The sequence below is a fragment of the Monodon monoceros genome, unplaced genomic scaffold, assembly GCF_005190385.1.
Source record: "Monodon monoceros isolate NGI ecotype Baffin Bay Population unplaced genomic scaffold, NGI_Narwhal_1 Super_Scaffold_6, whole genome shotgun sequence".
Classification (NCBI taxonomy): Eukaryota; Metazoa; Chordata; class Mammalia; order Artiodactyla; family Monodontidae; genus Monodon; species Monodon monoceros.
In genome coordinates, this window is record NW_021703783.1 from 14,212,363 (window position 1) to 14,236,444 (window position 24,082).

A 24,082-nucleotide genomic window follows, 5' to 3' on the forward strand; every position below is an offset into this window, starting at 1 on the left:
GGTAAATGGGAGTGTTTCCTTAATTTCTCTTTCATATTTTTCATCTTTAGTGTATAGGAAGGCAAGAGATTTCTGTGCATTAATCTTGTATCCTGCTACTTTACCAAATACATTGATTAGCTCTGGTAGTTTTCTGGTAGCATCTTTAGGATTCTCTATGTATAGTATCCTGTCATCTGCAAACAGTGACAGTTTTACTTCTTCTTTTCCGATTTGGATTCCTTTTATTTCTTTTTCTTCTCTGATTGAGGTGGCCAAAACTTCCAAAACTATGTTGTATAATAGTGGTGAGAGTGGGCAACTTTGTCCTATTCCTGATCTTAGAGGAAATGGCTTCAGTTTTTCACCACTGAGAACAATGTTGGCTGTGAGTTTGTCATATATGGCTTTTATTATGTTGAGGAAGGTTCCCTCTATGCCCACTTTCTGGAGAGTTTTTATCATAAATCACTATTGAATTCTGTTGAAAGCTCTTTCTGCATCTATTGAGATGATCATATGGTTTTTATCCTTCAATTTGTTAATATGGTGTATCACATTGATTGTTTTGTGTATATTGAAGAATCCTTGCATTCCTTGGATAAACCCCACTTGATCATGGCATATGATCCTTTTAATGTGCTCTTGGATTCTGTTTGCTAGTATTTTGTTGAAGATTTTTGCGTCTAATTCATCAGGGGTATTGGCCTGTAATTTTCTTTTTTTGTGACATCTTTTTCTGGTTTTGGTGTCAGGGTGATGGTGGCCTCATAGAATGAGTTTAGGAGTGTTCCTCCCTCTGCTATATTTTGGAAGAGTTTGAGAAGGATAGGTGTTAGCTCTTCTCTAACTGTTTGATAGAATTTGCCTGTGAAGCCATCTGGTCCTGGACTTTTGTTTGTTGGAAGATTTTTAATCACACTTTCAATTTCAGTGCTTGTGATTGGTCTGTTTATATTTTCTATTTCTTCCTAGTTCAGTCTTGGAAGGTTGTGCTTTTCTAAGAATTTGTCCATTTCTTGCAGGTTGTCCATTTTATTGACATAGAGTTGCCTGTAGTAATCTCTCATGATCCTCTGTATTTCTGCAATGTCAGTTGTTACTTCTCCTTTTTCATTCCTAATTCTGTTGATTTGAGTCTTCTCCATTTTTTTCTTGATGAGTTGGCTAATGGTTTATCAATTTTGTTTATCTTCTCAAAGAACCAGCTTTTAGTTTTATTGATCTTTGTTATCATTTCCTTCATTTCTTTTTCACTTATTTCTGATTTTATCATTATGATTTCTCTCCTTCTGCTAACTTTGGGTTTTGTTTGTTCTTATTTCTCTAATTGCTTTAGGTGTAAGGTTAGGTTGTTTACTTGAGATTTTTCTTGTTTGTTGAGGTAGGATTATATTGCTATAAACTTTCCTCTTAGAACTGCTTTTGCTGCCCCCCAAAGGTTTTGGGTCATTGTTTTTCATTGTCATTTGTTTCTAGGTATTTTTTGATTTCCTCTTTGATTTCTTCAGTGATCTCTTGGTTATTTAATAGTGTATTGTTTAACCTCCATGTGTTTGTATTTTTTACACTTCTTTTTTCCTGTAATTGATATACAGTCTCATAGCATTGTGGTTGTAAAAGATACTTGGTATGATTTCAATTTTCATAAATTTACCAAGGCTTGATTTGTGACCCAAGATATGTTCTATCCTGGAGAATGTTCCACGAGCACTTGAGAAGAAAGTGTAATCTGCTGTTTTTGGATGCAATGTCCTATGAATATCAATTAAGTCCATCTTGTTTAATGTGTCATTTAAAGCTTGTGTTTCCTTATTTATTTTCATTTTGGATGATCTGCCCATTGTTGAAAGTGGGGTGTTAAAGTCCCCTACTAGAATTGTGCTACTGTCAATTTCCCTTTTTATAGCTGTTAGCATTTGCCTTATGTATTGAGGTGCTCCTATGTTGGGTGCATAAATATTTACAATTGTTATATCTTCTTCTTGGATTGATCCCTTGATGATTATGTAGTGTTCTCTTTGTCTCTTGTAATAGTCTTTATTTTAAAGTCTGTTTTGTCTGATGTGAGAATTGCTACCTCAGCTTTCTTTTGATTTCCATCTGTGTGGAATATCTATTTCCATCCCCTCACTTTCATTCTGTATTTGTCCCTAGGTCTGAAGTAGGTTTCTTGTAGACAACATATATATGGGTCTTGTTTTTGTATCCTTTCAGCCAGTCTGTGTCTTTTGGTTGGAGCATTTAATCCATTTACTTTTGAGGTAATTATCTATATGTATGTTCCTGTTACCATTTTCTTAATTGTTTGGGGCTTGTTTTTTGTAGGTTTTTTCCTTTTCTTGTGTTTCCTGCCTAGAGAAGTTCCTTTAGCATTTGTTGTAAAGCTGGTTTGGTGGTGCTGAGTTCTCTTAACTTTTGCTTTTCTTTAAAGGTTTTAATTTCTCCATTGAATCTGAATGAGATCCTTGTTGGGTAGAGTAATCTTTGTTGTAGGTTTTTCCCTTTCATCACTTTAGATATGTCCTGCCACTCCCTTCTAGCTTGCAGAGCTTCTGCTGAAAGATCCACTGTTAATCTTATGGGGATTCCCTTGTATGTGTTGTTTTTTAAGAACAAAAGTGATTCCAGTACACAGCCAGGTTTGGATAATTCTCTTCTCGAAATTCAGAAGCTGAATCGCATATGTACACTGCTCTGAGAAGCTTACAATCTTTGTCAGTATTCTATGTTGGTGTGTTTCAGTGGCTTCATAAAGACTTTCACAACTTCACACATTGGGTTTTTCTTTCCTTTCTTCCTAAGGAACTTTATGGGTCTTGATACAATACTCACTATACATATGACACACTGATTGAACAGTAATAATTTGACAGGGACATAAGCAGATGCTGACTAGCCTTAATAATGTGACCTGACTAATCACTCTGGTTCTCCTTGATGCATAATGTCATCAATTTTCAGTTATCTTCAAATGGATTGACCACAGTGAAAGCTTTGTCTCCATATCCTGGTGGATGCTTCCCTGATTCAGTTTGTTTATATTCAAGGAATAAAAACATATTTTAAGATCAACTAAATAAAACTTTATTGGCCTAAAAATCACATAAATAATACCAAAATAATTCACATTATTTTGAGTTTTTTTTAAATTTTTTATTATTGATGAAGTTCTTCTCTTCCCTCATATGTTTTAACAGAGTTATGTCTATAAACAGTAAAATCTATAAAACCAGGTATGTAACATAAATATTGTAATTATTTTAAATGATATGAACAACTTAGAGGAAATTTTTAAACACACATAAGTTTTTCTCCTCTTCTAATAAAATAAGAGATTTAAAGTAAATTTATTATATTTGTGCTGAATACCCCTATGATAGGTTAATCCTCATCTCTGACCCTAGAAAAATCCTTATAAAAACACTTTTCTTCTTCCATAGCTGCTTGTCATATGACAGTATAGGAAAGACAAATAATCCTATTATGTCTATACATTAAAACTCACATTCTTTTTTAGTTATGTGATCCATTTATTTGTAACTTTTAAAAAATATTTTATATCACTGTGTATAACTTTGTAACGATTTTTAAATTTTTACTGATCACTTACTATGTATAACACTCTAGATTAAAAGCTTTAAATTAGTTGTAGAGAACAAATTGGAAAGATGAAAGTAATGCAATATACACTTTACTTTCAGTGAGTTTATAATATTGTGATAAATACAGACATGAACATATATAATACATAGCAGTGAGTGGAAAAGGGGGAGAAAAGAAAGTAGAAGATGCAGCTTGAATATGAAATTGAACAACCTTACCTTACTAAAATCAAATATTATATACCCTTCTGGGGCATACTCAATTGTAAGCAGTCTAGCTTTTGGTCAAGGAAATGAGATGAAGAGTCTGTTTGTAGTCCAGTTTCAGGTATCAGAGTTAAGTTAGGTGAGAGACATGTCTCTGGGGGTTTGATCTAAAAACACAAGAGCAGCCCAAATAGAAGGATGACTGTAAATCCCTGAGACCATCTCTCTCTTCTCCTCATCTCTCTTCCCTCCCCTTTCATCCCCACACACAAATTGGCTGATAAAAGAAAACAGATATAAATGAGGACTACAATTATACACTATTTTAATATCTCTTCTAATGAGGTTGCAAGCATCAGTTTAGACATCCTAGTCCTATATCTGCCTGGTTTTTGTTTGTTTAGCTTGACTCCCTTCTCCCAAACTCATTGAAACTTCTTTTTTTCTTGAAGTGTTTGTAGTTTCATTCCACAAGCTGTGACAACAGGAATTCCTTTTGCTTTTTTAAATTTTACTCTGTTTTAGTTGAATTGTGTTGCGAACTAAATTAAGATCTTTATAAAGGGCAATATAAATATGTAATAAAAGTTATAGCAAATGATTGCAGTACCTAAAGAAATGTGAGAAATGTGTACCCACATTTGAGTTTAGCTGAGACATACAAACAACAGTTGCTTTAAAACTTTTTAAAGCCATGTATTCATTGTGATTTTTAGCTCTTCTCAGTATTGTTGCTCATTTCTAGAGGTCCCTTAAAATAAGGAATGATACCAAGGCTTAAGCAATATTATTTTTTTAAGCAGAAATCAAACGTCAAAATAAATCCAAACGGGTAAATCCTACCTTAATAATGAACATATGTTTCTTGTTCCCTGCTTGCTAAACCCAGATGTTAATTACTACATTTGTCAGTACATTGCTCTTTTCCTATTTGGAGCTGGCTGAGATTACGATGCAGGCAGGATAAATGTCATATGTGTATCATCAGTAAAACCAAGATTATTTTTCAAAGTCTGGTAAAATGCTGATGACATTTGAGAACCAGAATTATAAAAGATTCCTTAAAAGTTCACTGTTTTTCATAGTATCATTCTTGCATGTAACTCCAATACAAATACAGTGGGTTGAACTACATTAAAGACTGGACATTATGACAAGCTGCTTTATGAAAAAAGCAATAAAATGCAATTACTGTTCAACTTTGATTTAAAATGCTTATGAGAATTCATCTTTAAATTCACATTTTTATGGTGCTTCATGGAGTTTGAGAGAGATTTAGCTTATTGTTTTAACTCACTGAAACTAAATCTTGCAGTCAGTTCTAGATGTTGGCTGGTCTGTTAATAAATGGGAATTCTTAATGTGTTATTTTAAAGACAGGAAAAATTGATCTCAGTGTTATATTGCATCACTTCTGATCTTTGCAAGGACTTTAACTCTCTGTAGTCTTTGAGAATAAGAATATGTTCATAGGATACTGGAAAAACACTTAGGTTTTGAGCAACTCTGAATTGATCAACTGTCTAAAAAATCAATGATTTTAAATTACCAATGACTTAATAATATAATTGGTAAACAAAATATTAATGTGAGCTCTGAATTTAAAATATAAGCTGATGTAGATTTTGATTTAAAATTTCTCACTTGGCTTCAAGTTTGCTCTTTATTGACTGAATTTCTAATTTAAGAACACATTATTAGACACTAAGAGTCCTATATTAGTTAGATAAACATCTACTCTAGCAAAAAAATGTACATGTATAACCTCATAGAGTGTTTAATATAACCTAATGTGTTTACATGGATCATTGATATCAAAGTCCAATAACTTCAGAGTCCTTAAGACAAATACCAACCATGTATTAATTTATTCACCAAATATATAATGTTTTACATAGGAGGGATGTTCCAAATATTTAACAACTGTTAGGGCACAGGAACTGATTAATCAGGATAAGTGCAGGCCATCAACCCACCTTTATGGCCATACAAGCTTGCCTTGGTTGAATGTTTGCTGTGATGGATGGAGAAAACTGTAGTAAGAGCAGTGCGGAATGAGGGTTTTCAGGAGCTTGGATCAAAATATATTAAGTTTGAGTTGCCTGTGAGACTTCTAAGTAGAGATGTCAAGTGGAAAGTTGAATGTCTTGAGTTGAAGGGAAAAGAGAGGCTGGAAATATAAATACTGGAGTTTCAATTAATAATTGGTTTTCATTGCCATGAGACTGGATGTTACTTAGGGGGGAAATGTAAATATAAAAGAGAAGAGGTCTGAATACGAGACCATGCAGCACACCAACTTTAAAGTTTGAGAAGATGGAAGAGAATCAACAAAATAGACTGAGAAAGAGCAATCCGTTGGAAACCAAAAGAATATGGTGCCTGGGAATTCCCTGTTGGTCCAGTGGTTAGGACTCCACGCTTCACTGCAGGGGGCACAGGTTCAATCCCTGGTCAGGGAACTAAGATCCTGCATGCCATGTGGTGCAGCCAAATAAGTAAATGACTCGTGGAGGTAATTAATTAAAAAAAAAAGAACATGGTGCCTGAAATCCAAGATAAGAAATTATTTCAAAGAAGAAGGAATGACAAGCTGTTTCAAATGCTACTAATGGGTCAAAAATTGAGAATTGACCACTGGATTTAGCAGAATGGATATCATTGGTGAATTTAACAAAAACAGTTTGATGAGAGTACTGGGAACAAAAACCTTATTAGAATGGGTTCAAAAGAGAATGTGAAGAGAGAAATTTGGGATAGAAAGTGGAAAACAATCCTTGCAGAATCTTTACTAAAGATGAATAGGAAAAAAACAGTGTGCAGGGAAATGTAAGTCAAGAATTTTGTTTACTGAAATGAATTATAGCATATGTGTATGCTGGTAGGAAAATCCACTGAAGAAGCAAAAATTGGTGTTGCAGTTAGCCATATACCAGAGCGATGATCTTGACTAGAGAAGAGAGCATGTGATCTAGTGCCCAAATCAGTCTCAAATTAAAGCACAGGCAGTCCACCTATGTAGTGGACGAAATGGCAGAGGTAAGGTAAGATGATAGATATTGAGCGCTTATAGAAATTCTTTTCTGCTTCTGTTTTTTCTGTAAACAAGAAGACAGCCATAGGAGTTCCTGGTGACCTAGTGGTTAAGATTCCCTTCCATTGCCATGGCCTGGGTTCAAACCCTGGTCAGGGAACTGAGATCCCTCAAGCCCATACAGTGCAGCCAATAAAAAAAGAGCCTTGAACAGATTGAAAGAGGGGAAAAGCATGTTGGCATTTTGAGGAGTGAGGCTAGGGTATTAAATAGTCCTATAGGTGAATGGAAGAATAAATGGGGTAGTGATGTGCAAAATTGCCAGAAAATTGAGCACCAACTTGTGGGTAGTGGGCATCAGGTGAAAGTAAATCAGTAAGCACGGTTGAGTGCTTTTCTCCAGCAACATTCAGCACACCTGTTACAGTTGCAGAGTTGGCAGAGAGTAACCAGAGTTGTTTTGTTTTCATTTTTGTTTTTTGCCAAGTGAATAATAGAATAACGGGAGAAAGGGTCAAAAGAGTTAAAAGGAGCATACGAGAGAGTTATTATAAGTATTGACCGTGAGATCCATATTGGCCAAGGAGGGATATGATAATAATGAGAGGAGTTAGGGTCAGTGAAAAGGTCAACAGATTGTTCGAGTTATATAACTAGAGGAAGAGAGCTGAAAAGGAGGGAGCAGGTGGTTGTAGACTCAGAGGCTAGAAATCAAGACAATGGAAGAACTTCAGTCACTGATCCAGATAAGATCAAGAGAACAGGAGTGAGTGATGGAGTAAGATGCAGAACAAGATTATTGGATGAGATGAGTTAAAAAGAAAGAATCTACCATAAAGAAGGATGCTTTGTGTCAATGTTAAAATAAGTGTGAATTATGACAAGTATTAGTGGAGAAAATGACAATGTTCCAGGGTTTAAAATGTTGTAGGAATGAAGGCCAGTGACCTAGAGATCAGTAGACAAGTGCAACAACAAGAGGGAGAGGGCTGTATAGTCAGTAGACATGGATATTCAAAGCAGGGCATTTTTATACGGGAAGAAAGTGTGGAGATTGGAAGATCAAGGAGATGCAAGGAGGATACCTACCCCATCCCCAGGACCAGGGTTATAAAGGGAATGTGAGACAGCACTACTACCATTTCAGAAACTTAAAAGGAAAGCAGAAGGGACTGTTCAGAGAATATAATAAGTTGAGCTTATAAGGAGCTTTGCTGATGACATTCTCCAAGGCTGACTGCTGTTTTCTCTTTCCTCCACAATGCTGCACTGTCACCTTTCTAAGAAATATCTGATCATGATGTTTTTCTGTTTAAAATTCATCAATAGGTCCCAGTAGCCTTAAGCTTGTGCAGAAGACCAGCATGCTCTAGGACTCCTACGAAACTCTCTCTAAGCACATCTCCCACCTATCCCCATATGTATTCTTCACATCTATAGGTCATTGGCAGTGGTAACACAGGTGGGCCTGGGCTTACTGATTTACTCTACATTCTTTTTTTTATACTAATCTCAATCAGTCAACCACTTATGCCATCTGGTATTCAGTTTTCTCATTTCTAGAATGAAGTAGTTAAATTCAGAGCTTGTCCTCCAGAAGACTATTACCATTTGAAGAATTAAACAGAAAAGCAACATTCTTTTTTTTTATTATTTACTTATTTGGCTGTGCCAGGTCTTAGTTGCAGCATGTAGGATCTAGTTCCCTGACCAGGGATCGAACCCAGGCCCCCTGCATTGGGAACGCAAGCCACTGGACCACCAGGGAAGTCCCCAGAAAAACAACATTCTTAATAATGGGAGAATATTGTTGGTATTTCAGAATATTTAAGATAAGTGGCCTTGCTCATTAATTGCCAACTGTACCCTCCAGTCATTGAGACAACCAAAAGTGTGCCCATACGTCTTCAAGCATCTCAAATTGTCAGATAGCTTGATAAAATGCAGGCTGCCCAGTTAACTTTGAATTTGAGATAAACAAATATTTTTAGTGTAAGTATATTGTAAATATTGCATGGGCATCATCTGTTTTTATTTGTTATATCTGGCAGCTCTACATATGGAAAGCCCTGCAGACCAGGATTATATCTATAGTCAATGTAAAAATGGCACCCCTAGAGTTGCTCAGTATACAACCTACACAACTAAATATAGCCATGCTGCTTGGTGGTCAGTACAAACCCAACTGAAAACACTGGTTCAGGTTATCAGTGAAAGCAACTGTAGCACTAACATTTCTATAATTCTCCAAACTATCCAGTAGTGCAATGTGCTAAAAATCTGTGGCATACATGTACATAAGTAAAACCAAATCTGAGGAGAAAATTTGATTATTTTGAAATCAAGCAATACTACTTTTTTTATCTTCTTAATCATTTTTATTGATTTCTCCCTTCCGTTGACACTGGATCATGCTTTTCCTCAAGAATGAAAACAATATTGCTACATTAAGAAATTAGTATTCAGCATGTCACCCACACCTGGAATTACAAATGTAGGTTTCAAGGATATGACAGTGTAAATACAAGGGAATAATTAGCTATTGGTGACATTTCAGACACTAATTGGGAAGATATTCTGCCTACTCTTGAAGTTTAATAACCATTAGGAGGTGAGGTCAAAACGTTGCCAGAGAATAATAATTGACTGGTTGTCAAAAGCCAAAGAAGGTCAAATTCCCTTCAACAAATTCTGAAATTTGATTTCAGACTTTCAAACTAAAAAACTTGATTTGGTCAGCTTCCTGAAGATGGATATATTTCTTGAGGATAGATTATTATACAAGTTCACAAGAGATCAATATGTAGAGATAAAAATTGCTAATTAACTAGTTTACAATGATGCATAAAACTGCTACACAGATAAAAATATTTGCATTAGAAGACCAATGTATTCTATATCTGAATACAGATCTCAGTTTCTGTTAATAAATAGTTACTGAGTAAAAATACTATATTAAATATGAGTGAATAAATGATCTCTGCTCTTGATATCTCACTGACTAGGCTAAAAGAGTAGAGAAGAGAGAATGTGATAAAACTTGGGCAAATGGGTGGATAGAGGTGGAAAGGATGGAGAAAGGAGCGTGTAGAAAAACAGAGAGATAAGAGAGCATGACACACTTGAGGAAATATAATTCAGTATAGTTAATATACTAGAAGAGAAATGGTGAGAGATGAAGATAGGGAAATGAGCAAGATCCCATTCAAGAAAGGTCTTACAAGCCTTGTTAAGCAGTTGATCTTTTTGCTTAAGAGCAATGGGGAGTCACTTCTGGGTTTTAAGCAGTTAATTATTAGATTTTTATTTTGAAAGATCAGTTTGGCAATTGTGTGACGAATTGACTGGATGAAAGGGTAGCAAGAAAAGAGTCGGGAACACTTGCTGTAACTTAGGTGAGAAGTGATGATACTAGAACAAGGAAGATGACAGTATACCTAGAGGGAAGAAATGGATAAGTGAGGTATTTAGGAGGTGATATTAATAGGACTTATCATTTAACTTTTTGTGGGGGGTAGGGAGAATGGAGAGTCCAAAACGATATACCTTATTTTGAGCCTGGATACAGGAAGAAGTAGCAAATCGAGGGGAAAGAAAATGCATGTAGTGTGTAGTTTGGGGGTTTTAATTATCTTTAGTCAAGGAAGCCAATAAAAAGACATTTTGATGTAGAGGGCTGAGACTCAAGAGATAGATCTGAGATAAAGGTCTAGATTTGTGGATCATTATAGAAGCCACCAAAAGGGATAACATCACACGGAAAGAATGTGTTAGAGTAATGAAAGAGATGGGCCTAGAAGTGAGGGACACTAGAATTTAAGTTATAAGCAAAAGGAAAAGGAGCCTGAAAAATGTCTAAGAAGAGATGGCAGGACAAATGGAAGAAAAACTGGGAGAACTTGCTATCAAGAAAGCAAGTGAAAGAGAGTTTTTCACTAAAAATGGAGTAGTTATATAAGGGCCAAGAAAATCTCCATTGGATTTAGGGGAAAAAAATGACCTTAAGAAAGAGAAATGATGGTAAGAGCATTTTCAGAGGACGATTAATGACAGAAACCTGAGTGTGATAGATCATAAAGTTAGTGGAAGTTGAAGAAGAGGAACCGGTGTGAGTGCTGACAGCTCTTCCCATAAGTTTGTGTCAAAGAGGAGAAAAATAATAGGACTTGAAAGGAGCACTAGTGACAAGACATTATTTTTGTGTGAGTGTACTTTGTGTGGTTTGACTCATCTGTTTGTTAGTTGTTAAAATGGAGAGAGTTGGCCACACTTGATATTGGAGGGAGGGACGGAGGGAGGGAGGGAGGGAGGAAGGAAGGGAGGAAGAAAAGTAAAAGAAAAGAAAGAAAGAAGGAAGGAAGGAAGAAAGAAAGAAAGAGAAAAAGAAGGAAGGGAGGGAGAAAGAAAGAAGGAAGGAAGGAAAGAAAGAGAAAGAGGAAGGGAGGAAGAAAAAGACACTAAAGTGTAGATTGGGATATTCTACAAGGTTCTTGAGGAGGAAGGAATAGAATCTAGGACACAGAAAGACGTGATCAGCATTGGATGATGTCTTAGTTTGTTAGGGCTGCCATAGCAAAGTACCACAAACTGGGTGATGTAAATAACAGAAATGCATTGTCTCACAGTTCTGGAAGCTGGAAGTCTGAAATCAAGGTGTCGACAGGGTTGGTTCCTTCTGACTGCTGTGAAGAAGAGTCTATTTCAGGCCTCTGTCCATGTCTTACAGATGGTAGATGGCCATTTCTTCCTTATGTCTCTTCACATCATCTTTGCTACATGAATGTGTCTAAATTTTCCCTTTTTATATTGGATTAGAGGTCCACCCTCCACCAATATGACCTCAACCTAATTTAACTAATTACATCTGCGATTACTCTATTTCCAAATAAGATCACATTCTGAGCTACTGTGCGTTAGGACTTCAACATATAAATTTTCGGAGGGTAGAATTCAACTTATAATAGATGAGAAGAGAGACACTTCTTCCCGTGTAGCAGGAAAAAAAGAGAAAAAGTGGCTTTGTGCAGCTGTAGATTTTGTAGCAGGAAATATAGGAGTTTCCATCTGCCTTTTATTTTCTCTAGAGTGGAGACAAAATCATCAGCAAAGAAGGAGTCAGAGTTGGAAGTGTAAGTTTCTGGAAGAGGTTTTAAAGAGCCATTGCACAGCATGAAGGCTAACTGGGTAGAATGTCAGGCAGCTGTGCAGGTACTATGGCATCAGCTTATGATAGTCAAAAGAAATAATCAATTATTTAGTGGTGCCCTTCAGATAATATAGGAAGGGCTGCTTTGGTCATATAATGGCTTAAAACAAAATGTGTGTCAGTGTCACTAAGGAAAAGTTATTCTGATTCACCAGTTAGCCCATTTATTTGGAGCCCAGGTTAAATGTCAGTTTGTTTGTGACAATCTCAGTTTAAAAGAGAAGCACACTCACTTATTTGTTCTAAAATTAAACGGAACTAGAATTTCTATTAAAGCATTCAATACAATTTGTTTCCTCCACTAGACTGTGTTCTAAAGAGAGGGGTCACTTTTTGCATCTTTCTGTTTCTAAATATCCCCTAACATTCCTCTATGGCATTGGTGTAGTCAGTAATTAGTGAGCATTTCTAGAATTGAACCTTGAGGAGTAATGAGTTTTCACTGAGTACCTGTGTCCTACTGAGAGTAATTTTTCTTCAAAAGCTTTGTCCAATGGTACACATTTTCTAGAAAAAGAAGGTGTGAGATTCATGCATAATTGTAAAGTTCAAGAATATAAACATATGGTGAGCTCTAAAAGCAGAGCACACCTGAGCCTCTTAAAGAAATATCAAATAACCAGATATCTAATCTCATGAAAGTTAAGTTTAACTTGGTGTAAAATTATAGCATTGACTTAATAAACTTCCCAGTATATTTTTTTCTATTTATGGAATCTGTAAATATAGATATATCTATAAATAAAACAGGTATCTATAAACATTATATATTAGGGTCAACGTTTTTAAATACTAGGGAATAGGAACAATAAATAAATGTAAGATATGAAAAAATATTTTATTTTGCCTTATTTTTCAGAGTGATTGTGTACTTAGTTTTTTCCTCTCTGAGCCTGTGGAACAAACAATGGAAGAATCATCACCTGTGGACCTAGGCAAGTAATTTTATCATTATTTCTATGTACAATTATTGTTTCAATATAATTGTACAAAAAATCATAACTAAAATTTTTTATTTTTCAAATTAAAATCTCTTTTTAAGAATAAGGCCTTAAGAGTCTTTTCTAACCACTTCGAAAGCTTTTTAACTCCTTAGAATATGTCTATCAAGTTAAATTAAACCCAGATATATTTGTCCAATTATAATAACTACATGGTATCACACTATTAACTCATTTCAATTGATTGTGCATTGAGATGGAATTGCATTTCAGAGGCAGAAGTCCTGTTTTCCCCTGCAGGTAAGTCTTACAGTTTACTCAACATATTTGGAAGCAACAAAGATAAATATTAGGCAATAACAATGATCATGAGTTATCTAGCAGTTTCACTCTTATCTTTTAAAGCTCAATAATTATTCCAGCTCCCTCATGAAGTCTTCTTTTATTACCAAGATCCCAAACTAGACCAGCACAATTATCCACCCTATTCTCTGCCATATGTATGTTAATTCTAATTAATTTTTCTATCATCACCTCACCTAGATTGGCAGAGACTCTTTTTGAATGTCCTATCAATCTTTCTTTTTTTTGACAGTTTAAAATATTACTTATTTTTTTGAGAGGCCTAGGTTTAATTACATGCTTGGGGATGGGTCTTTACCCATTTGTTCATCTCCATTTTTGCTTAAGTTATCTCTAGTTTTCTCTTATGTGAAGCCAAGAGCATCTCAGCCATTAAAATATTAGAATGTCCTATCAATCTTAAGCATTTGTAATATAATTCCATTGCCAGTGGCCATCTAATACTGATACTGGTTTTTATCTCATATAAGATTTGCAAACCCATAATTTTCTAGGGCTTACCCCCCTTTCCTTTGCAGCTCCCAGTCTGAGTTTTATCCACATCCACCTTCCGATTCTCTGCCTTTAAGATTAGGCCCATCTGCTCATTACCTCTGCCTGTATCTGACATCCTAGATATTTAACCCTCATACAGAACAACAGTTCTGTACAGCCAGGTGATGTCTTATAGTGTGACTATTTACTGTTACATATTTATTTTTGTGTCTGCCTTGTTTCTCCTGTTAGACTGAGAGTAACTTTAAATCAAGAACTTACTTCCCCACTATGCGTTGCTCTATACTAACAAATCCTAATTTAATATATGAGAATTGTACCACTTTTATTCCCCACATTTTACTCATGTAACGTTACTCTCTAAGATGCTTTATATAGTCAAACCATAAACAATATTAAGTAAGGTAATTTCTTACATTTTATAGCATGTATCTAAAGAAGAATGATGCCCACAATATAAAATATTTTTATTGTCATAATTTACAAATTATACAACAAATATCTTTTTAAAAAAATAGTATTAGCTGGGGAGATTTTCACAATATTTATAAACTTGCATTAAACAGATTAAAAAAACAATAATAATAAAGTTGCCAATTTCTAGAGCTGTCAAACTTTAAGAAAAAGCTACTAGATTGGCCTCTATTTTGTCATTAAAGGCCTTAAAGAAAATTCTTTCTCTGTGTTTCAAAAAGTAAACTGTGGATCACTATCAAGTTTTTAAATTTGGTGATTATTATAAGGTGTTTTAAAATACATACACACAAAAAATTTAGGATTCTTATTGTAAAACCTAAAATGGTTGCTTGAGAATTCTTTTTTTTCTGGTTTGCTTATATCTTACTACATCATACAATACTCAGGATTTGTTTCGTCACTGGTAATGAGCAAAAGATTTGATTCTCAATATTTTTAAATACAGGCTGCCTATGAAATACAGCTTGTTATCTTAAAACAACAGAACACACCTTCTAAGCAGGATATGCAAATCATTACAACAAACAAGGATTAGCAGGAAGTTATTCCTTCTTGTATGCTTTAAATTATTTCCTCTTTCATACTTCTGAATTCTTAATGTTAATACTTTGGTCACAGAATATCAGTTGATTCTAAACAAGAAGCACAATATTATTTTAAGCATAATTCTTGTCAACTAGTTGAAACTTTGAGCTTATGTTGTTAAATGAGTAGAGGATAAAGTTATTCAAGTGTATTTAAATAATGGTTTAAATAGGATGACCTTAAGCAAAAATCCCAGACTTTACCATTTTACTACCACAACTAATGAATTGAGAGTGGATTCTGGACACCTATGTATCTAGGCACATGATTATAAAGATCATATTAGAAATCATTTATAGTCCTGCATCTGGGAGATGTTCATATTCCTTTGCCTTTACTCACTAACTAAATGTGCCACGGTAGAACAACAGAAGAATTTATTTTTTTCACGTGCCAGCCAATCACTTCTCTCCTCTACTTAACACTTTCCCTTGGCTTCTCATTGCCTTTAGGCAGGGGCAACATCATGGGCTTGTAACCTATGCAGTCATGCAAAGCACAGTGCTTAGAACAATCCTGCTGTCACGCTACTGAAATTCTTAATAATTTCTGTAAAAAGGGCTCTGAATTTTCATTTTCCTTTTTTTTTTTTTGCGGTACGTGGGCCTCTCACTGTTGTGGCCTTTTCCGTTGCAGAGCATAGGCTCCGGACGCGCAGGCTCAGTGGCCATGGCTCACGGGCCCAGCCGCTCCGCGGCATGTGGGATCTTCCCGGACCGGGGCACGAACCCTTGTCCCCTGCATCGACAGGCGGACTCTCAACCACTGCGCCACCAGGGAAACCCCTTCATTTTGCATTTTTATTTCACTGACCCCCCACAAATTATGTAGCTTGCCCAGCTCTTTGGAAGAAGACCAAAATCCTCCTGATGCATCTCAGCAGTATCTGGCACCCACCAATTTCCCTTTCCAGTCTAATATCAGGTCCTTCCCCATCTTGATTCCTATCTTTTTCCAATTTTTCAACTAAGACAAGATCCTCAGTACCTCACAGATTCAATTTTCTCTGCCTAGATCACTTGACTCCTGTTCCACCTTCCCCATCATTTTTTTTTTTGCTACATTCATTGGAGTATAATTGCTTTACAATGGTGTGTTAGTTTCTGCTTTATAACAAAGTGAATCAGTTATACATATACATATGTTCCTATATCTCTTCCCTCTTGCGTCTCCCTCCCTCCCACCCTCCCTATCCCATCCCTCCAGGTGGTCACAGAGCACCAAGCTGATCTCCTTGTGCTATGCGGCTGCTTCCCACTAGCTATCTACCTTACGTTTGGTAGTGTATATATGTCCATGCCTTTCTCTTGCTTTGTCACAGCTTACCCTTCCCCCTCCCCATATCCTCAAGTCCATTCTCTAGTAGGTCTGTGTCTTTATTCCTGTCTTACCTCTACGTACTTCACGACATTTTTTTCCTTAAATTCCATATATATGTGTTAGCATACGGTATTTGTCTCTCTCTTTCTGACTTACTTCACTCCGTATGACAGACTCTAGGTCTATCCACCTCATTACAAATAGCTCAATTTCGTTTCTTTTTATGGCTGAGTAATATTCCATTGTATATATGTGCCACATCTTCTTTATCCATTCATCCGATGATGGACACTTAGGTTGTTTCCATCTCCGGGCTATTGTAAATAGAGCTGCAATGAACATTTTGGTACATGACTCTTTTTGAATTATGGTTTTCTCAGGGTATATGCCCAGTAGTGGGATTGCTGGGTCATATGGTAGTTCTATTTGTAGTTTTTTAAGGAACCTCCATACTGTTCTCCACAGTGGCTGTATCAATTTACATTCCCACCAACAGTGCAAGAGGGTTCCCTTTTCTCCACACCCTCTCCACAATTCATTGTTTCTAGATTTTTTGATGATGGCCACTCTGACTGGTGTGAGATGATATCTCATTGTAGTTTTGATTTGCATTTCTCTAATGATTAATGATGTTTGTTGGCAGTCTGTATATCTTCTTTGGAGAAATGTCTATTTAGGTCTTCTGCCCATTTTTGGGTTGGGTTGCTTGTTTTTTTGTTATTCAGTTGCGTGAGCTGCTTATAAATTTTGGAGATTAATCCTTTGTCAGTTGCTTCATTTGCAGATACTTTCTCCCATTCTGCGGGTTGTCTTTTGGTCTTGTTTATGGTTTCCTTTGCTGTGCAAAAGCTTTGAAGTTTCATTAGGTCCCATTTGTTTACTTTTGTTTTTATTTCCATTTCTCTAGGAGGGGGGTCAAAAAGGATCTTGCTGTGATTTATGTCATAGAGTGTTTTCCTCTAAGAGTTTGATAGTGTCTGGCCTTACATTTAGGTCTTTAAAACATTTTGAGCTTATTTTTGTGTATGGTGTTAGGGAGTGATCTAATCTCATTCTTTTACATGTACCTGTCCAGTTTTCCCAGCACTACTTATTGAAGAGGCTATCCTTTCTCCACTGAACATTCCTGCCTCCTTTATTAAAGATAAGGTGACCATATGTGCTTGGGTTTATCTCTGGGCTTTCTATCCTCTTCCATTGATCTATATTTCTGGTTTTGTGCCAGTACCATACTGTCTTGATTACTGTAGCTTTGTAGCATAGTCTGAAGTCAGGGAGCCTGATTCCTCCAGCTCCATTTTTCGTTCTCAAGATTGCTTTGGCTATTCGGGGTCTTTTGTGTTTCCATACAAATTGTGAAATTTTTTGTTCTACTTCTGTGAAAAATGCCAGTGGTAGTTTGATAGGGATTGCATTGAATCTGTAGATTGCTTTGGGTAGTAGAGTCATTTTCACAATGTTGATTCTTCCAATCCAAGAACATGGTATATCTCTCCATCTATTTGTATCATCTTTAATTATTTTCATCAGTGTCTTATAGTTTTTTGCATACAGGTCTTTTGTCTCCTTGGGTAGGTTTATTCCTAGATATTTTATTCTTTTTGTTGCAATGGTAAATGGGAGTGTTTTCTTGATTTCACTTTCACATTTTTCATCATTAGTGTATAGGAATGCCAGAGATTTCTGTGCATTAATTTTGTATCCTGCTACTTTACCACATTCATTGATTAGCTCTAGTAGTTTTCTGGTAGCATCTTTAGGATTCTCTATGTATAGTATTATGTCATCTGCAAACAGTGACAGCTTTACTTCTTCTTTTCCAATTTGGATTTCTTTTATTTCCTTTCCTTCTCTGATTGCTGTGGCTAAAACTTCCAAAACTATATTGAATAAAAGTGGTGAGAGTGGGCAACCTTGTCTTGTTCCTGATCTTAGTGGAAATGCTTTCAGTTTTTCACCATTGAGAATGATGTTGGCTGTGGGTTTGTCATATATGGCCTTTATTATGTCAAGGAAAGTTCCCTCTATGCCTACATTCTGTAGGGCTTTTATCATAAATGGGTGTTGAATTTTGTCGAAAGCGTTCTCTGCATCTATTGAGATGATCATATGGTTTTTCTCCTTCAATTTGTTAATATGGTGTATCACGTTGATTGATTTGCATATATTGAAGAATCCTTGCATTCCTGGAATAAACCCCACTTGATCATAGTGTATGATCCGTTTAATGTGCTGTTGGATTCTGTTTGCTAGTATTTTGTTGAGGAATTTTGCATCTATGTTCATCAGTGATACTGGCCTGTAGTTTTCTTTCTTTGTGACATCCTTGTCTGGTTTTGGTATCAGGGTGATGGTGGCCTCATGGAATGAGTTTGGGAGTGTTCCTCCCTCTGCTATACTTTGGAAGAGTTTGAGAAGGATAGGTGTTAGCTCTTCTCTAAAAGTTTGATAGAATTCGCCTGTGAAGCCATCTGGTCCTGGGCTTTTGTTTGTTGGAAGATTTTTAATCACAGTTTCAATTTCAGTGCTTGTGATTGGTCTGTTCATATTTTCTATTTCTTCCTGATTCAGTCTTGGCAGGTTGTGCATTTCTAAGAATTTGTCCATTTCTTCCAGGTTGTCCATTTTATTGGCATAGAGTTGCTTGTAGTAATCTCTCATGATCTTTTGTATTTCTGTAGTGTCAGTTATTACTTCTCCTTTTTCATTTCTAACTCTATTGATTTGAGTCTTCTCCCTTTTTTTCTTGATGAGTCTGGCTAATGGTTTATCAATTTTGTTTATCTTCTCAAAGAACCAGCTTTTAGTTGTATTGATCTTTGCTATCGTTTCCTTCATTTCTTTTTCATTTATTTCTGATATGATTTTTATGATTCCTTTCCTTCTCTACCTTTGGGGTTTTTTTGTTCTTCTTTCTCTAATTGCTTTAGGTGCAAGGTTAGGTTGTTTATTCGAGATGTTTCCTGTTTCCTAAGGTAGGATGGTACTGCTATAAACTTCCCTCTTAGAACTGCTTTTGCTGCATCCCATAGATTTTGGGTCGTCGTGTCTCCATTGTCATTTGTTTCTAGGTATTTTTTGATTTCCTCTTTGATTTCTTCAGTGATCACTTCGTTATTAAGTAGTGTATTGTTTAGCCTACATGTGTTCGTATTTTTTACAGATCTTTTCCTGTAATTGATATCTAGTCTCATAGCATTGTGGTCGGAAAGATACTTGATGCAATTTCAGTTTTCTTAAATTTACCAAGCCTTGATTTGTGACCCAAGATATGATCTATCCTGGAGAATGTCCCATGAGCACTTGAGAAAAATGTGTATTCTGTTGTTTTTGGATGGAATGTCCTATAAATATCAATTAAGTCCATCTTGTTTAATGTATCATTTAAAGCTTGTGTCTCCTTATTTATTTTCATTTTGGATGATCTGTCCATTGGTGAAAGTGGGGTGTTAAAGTCCCCTACTATGAATGTGTTACTGTTGATTTCTCCTTTTATGGCTGTTAGTATTTGCCTTATGTATTGAGGTGCTCCTATGTTGGGTGCATAAATATTTACAATTGTTAGATCTTCCTCTTGGATCGATCCCTTGATCATTATGTAGTGTCCTTCTTTGTCTCTTCTAATAGTCTTTATTTTAAAGTCTATTTTGTCTGATATGAGAATTGCTACTCCAGCTTTCTTTTGGTTTCCATTTGCATGAAATATCTTTTTCCATCCCCTCACTTTCAGTCTGTATGTGTCTCTAGGTCTGAACTGGGTCTCTTGTAGACAGCAAATATATGGGTCTTGTTTTTGTATCCATTCAGCCAATCTGTGTCTTTTGGTGGGAGCATTTAGTCAATTTACATTTAAGGTAATTATCGATATGTATGTTCCTATTCCCATTTTCTTAATTGTTTTGGGTTCATTATTGTAGGTCTTTTCCTTCTCTTGTGTTTCTTGCCTAGAGAATTTCCTTTAGCATTTGCTGTAAAGCTGGTTTGGTGGTGCTGAACTCTCTCAGCTGAACTCTCTCAGCTTTTTCTTGTCTGTAACGTTTTAATTTGTTCATCAAATCTGAATGAGATCCTTGCTGGGTAGAGTAATCTTGGTTGCAGGTTTTTCTCCTTCATCACTTTAAATATGTCCTGCCAGTCCCTTCTGGCTTGCAGAGTTTCTGCTGAAAGATCAGCTGTTAACCTTATGGGGATTCCCTTGCGTGTTATTTGTTGTTTTTCCCTTGCTGCTTTTAATAAGTTTTCTTTGTATTTAATTTTTGACAGTTTGATTAATATGTGTCTTGGCATATTTCTCCTTGGATTTATCCTGTATGAGACTCTCTGTGCTTCCTGGACTTGATTAACTATTTCCTTTCCCATATTAGGGAAGTTTTCAACTATAATCTCTTCAAATATTTTCTCAGTCCCTTTCTTTTTCTATTCTTCTTCTGGAACCCCTATAATTCAAATGTTGGTGCGTTTGATGTTGTCCCAGAGGTCTCTGAGACTGTCCTCAGTTCTTTTCATTCTTTTTTCTTTATTCTGCTCTGCAGTAGTTATTTCCACTATTTTATCTTCCAGGTCACTTATCCGTTCTTTTGCCTCAGTTATTCTGCTATTGATCCCATCTAGAGTATTTTTAATTTCATTTATTGTGTTGTTCATCGTTGTTTGTTTCATCTTTAGTTATTCTAGGTCCTTGTTAAATGTTTCTTGCATTTTGTCTATTCTATTTCCAAGATTTTGGATCATCTTTACCATCATTATTCTGAATTCTTTTTCAGGTAGACTGACTATTTCCTCTCCATTTGTTAGGTCTGGTGGGTTTTTATCTTGCTCCTTCATCTGCTGTGTGTTTTTTTGTCTTCTCATTTTCCTTATCTTACTGTGTTTGGGGCCACCTTTCTGCAGGGTGCAGGTTCGTAGTTCCCATTGTTTTTGGTGTCTGTCCCCAGTGGCTAAGGTTGGTTCAGTGGGTTTTGTAGGCTTCCTGGTGGAGGGGACTAGTGCCTGTGTTCTGGTGGATGAGGCTGAATCTTGTCTTTCTGGTGGGCAGGTCCACGTCTGGTGGTGTGTTTTGGAGTGTCTGTGGACTTATTATGATTTTAGGCAGCCTCTCTGCTAATGGGTAGTGTTGTGTTCCTGCCTTGCTAGTTGTTTGGCATGGGATGTCCAGCACTGTAGCTTGCTGGTCGTTGAGTGAAGCTCGGTGCTGGTGTTGAGATGGAGATCTCTGGGAGATTTTCACCGTTTGATATTATGTGGAGCTGGGAGGTCGCTTGTGGACCAGTGTCCTGAAGTTGGCTCTCCCTCCTCAGAGGCACAGCACTGACTCCTGGCTGCTGCACCAAGAGCCATTCATCCACACGGCTCAGAATAAAAGGGAGAAAAAGTAGAAAGAAAGAATTAGTAGAAGTCGAAAGAGAGAAAGAAAGAAAGGAAGGAGGGAGGGAGGGAGGAAGGAGGGAAGGAAGGAAAAAAAGAAAGGAGATAAAGTAGAATAAAATAAAGTAAGATAAAATATAATAAAGTTATTAAAATAAAAAAATAATTATTAAGAGAAAAAGAAATTTAAAAAACATAAAAACCCAGACGGATAGAACCCTAGGACAAATGGTGCATGCAAAGCTATACAGACAAAATCTCACACAGAAGCATACACATACACACTCACAAAAAGAGGAAAAGGGGAAAAAATCATAAATCTTGCTCTCAAGTCCACCTCCTTAATTTGGGATGATTCGTTGTCTATTCATGTATTCCACAGAGGCAGGGTACATCAAGTTGATTGTGGAGCTTTAATCCGCTGCTTCTGAAGCTGCTGGGAGAGATTTCCCTTTCTCTTCTTTGTTCTCACAGCTTCCAGGGGGTCAGCTTTGGATTTGGCCCTGCCTCTGCGTGTAGGTTGCCCTAGGGCGTCTGTTCTTCGCTCAGACAGGACGGGGTTAAAGGAGCCGCTGATTCCACGGCTCTGGCTCACTCAGGCCCGGGGGGAGGGAGGGGCACGGAGGGCGGGGCGAGCCTGCGCGGCAGACGCCGGTGTGACGTTGCACCAGCCTGAGGCTCGCAGTACGTTCTCCGGGAGGAGTTGACCGTGGATCCCGTGACCCTGGCAGTGGCGGGCTGCACAGGTTCCCCAGCAGGAGGGTGTGGATAGTGACCCGTGCTCGCACACAGGCTTCTTGTTGGCGGCAGCAGCAGCCTGAGCGTCTCATGCCCGTCTCTGGGGTCCGCGCTTTCAGCCGCGGCTCATGCCTGTCTCTGGAGCTCCTTTAAGCAGCGCTCTTAATCCCCTCTCCTCGCGCACCAGGAAACAAAGAGGTAAGAAAAAGTCTCTTGCCTCTTCAACAGTTCCAGACTTTTCTTCGAACTCCCTCCCGGCCAGCCGTGGCACACTAATCCCCTGCAGGCCGTGTTCACCCGCCAACCCCAGTCCTCTCCCTGCGCTCTGACTGAAGCCCGAGCCTCAGCTCCCAGCCCCGCCCGCCCCGGCGGGTGAGCAGACAAGCCTCTCGGGCTGGTGAGTGCCGGTCGGCCCTGATCCTCTGTGCAGGAATCTCGCCGCTTTGCCCCCCGCACCCCTGTTGCTGCGCTCTCCCCCGCGGCCCCGAAGCTTTCCCCCTCCGCCCCCCGCAGTCTCCGCCCGCGAAGGGGCTTCCTAGTGTATGGAAACCTTTCCTCCTTCACAGCTCCCTGCCACTGGTGCAGGTCCCGTCCCTATTCTTTTGTCTCTGTTTATTCTTTTTTCTTTTGCCCTACCCAGGTACGTGGGGGGTTTCTTGCCTTTTGGGAGGTCTGAGGTCTTCTGCCAGCGTTCAGTACGTGTTCTGTAGGAGTTGTTCCACGTGTAGATGTATTTCTGGTGTATCTGTGGGGAGGAAGGTGATCTCCACCCATTTTTTTTTTAATAAGGAAGTTTTTGCTATTTGTCACATATTTATTTATTTAAATTTATTTATTTATATTTTGGCTGCGTTGGGTCTTCGTTGCTGTGCATGGGCTTTCTCTAGTTGTAGCAAGCAGGGCCTACTCTTGGTTGTAGTGCACAGGCTTCTCATTGTGGTGGCTTCTCTTGTTGCAGAGCAGGGGCTCTAGGCACCCAAACTTAAGTAGTTGTGTCATGCAGGCTCAGTAGTTGTGGCTCGCGGGCTCTAGAGTGCAGATTCAGTAGTTATGGCGCACCGGCTTAGTTGCCCCCCAGCATGTGGGATCTTCCAGGACCAGGGCTCTAACCCGTGTCCCCTGCACTGGCAGGCAGATTCTTAAGCACTGCGCCACCAGGGAAGTCCTCCCCATCATTTTTTTTTTTTAACATCTTTATTGGAGTATAATTGCTCTACAATGATGTGTTAGTTTCTGTTGTATAACAAAGTAAATCAGCTATACGTGTACATATATCCCCATACCTCCTCCCTCTTGCGTCTCCCACCCACCCTCCCTATCCCACCCCTCTAGGTGGTCACAAAGCACCGAACTGATCTCCCTGTGCTGTGCAGCTGCTTCCCATGAGCTATCTATTTAACTTTTGATAGTGTATATATGTCCATGCCACTGTTTCATTTCGTCCCAGCTTACCCTTCCCCCTCCCTGTGTCCTCAAGTCCATTCTCTACATCTGCGTCTTTATTCTTGTCCTGCTCCTAGGTTCTTCAGAACCATTTTTGGTTTTTTTTCTAGATTCCATATATATGTGTTAGCATATGGTATTTGTTTTTCTCTTTCTGACTTACTTCACTCTGTATGACAGTCTCTAGGTCTATCCACCTCATTACAAATACTCAATTTCGTTTCTTTTTGTGTCTGAGTAATATTCCATTGTATATAAATGCCACACCTTCTTTATCCACTCATCTGTCGATAGACACTTAGGTTGCTTCCATGTCCTGGTTATT

The 24,082-nt window shown here is 37.6% G+C and overlaps 1 protein-coding gene across 1 annotated transcript in view; it reads left to right on the forward strand.

Moving 5' to 3' along the window:
- The window catches only part of PIK3C2G (phosphatidylinositol-4-phosphate 3-kinase catalytic subunit type 2 gamma), a 394,030-nt gene that overhangs the window by 312,244 nt on the left and 57,704 nt on the right, over window positions 1-24,082 (forward strand). Inside the window, exon 31 of the mRNA XM_029205345.1 lies at window positions 12,891-12,966. Within this exon, the coding sequence (XP_029061178.1) occupies window positions 12,891-12,966 (76 nt within the window). The remainder of the gene's footprint in view (window positions 1-12,890; window positions 12,967-24,082) is intronic.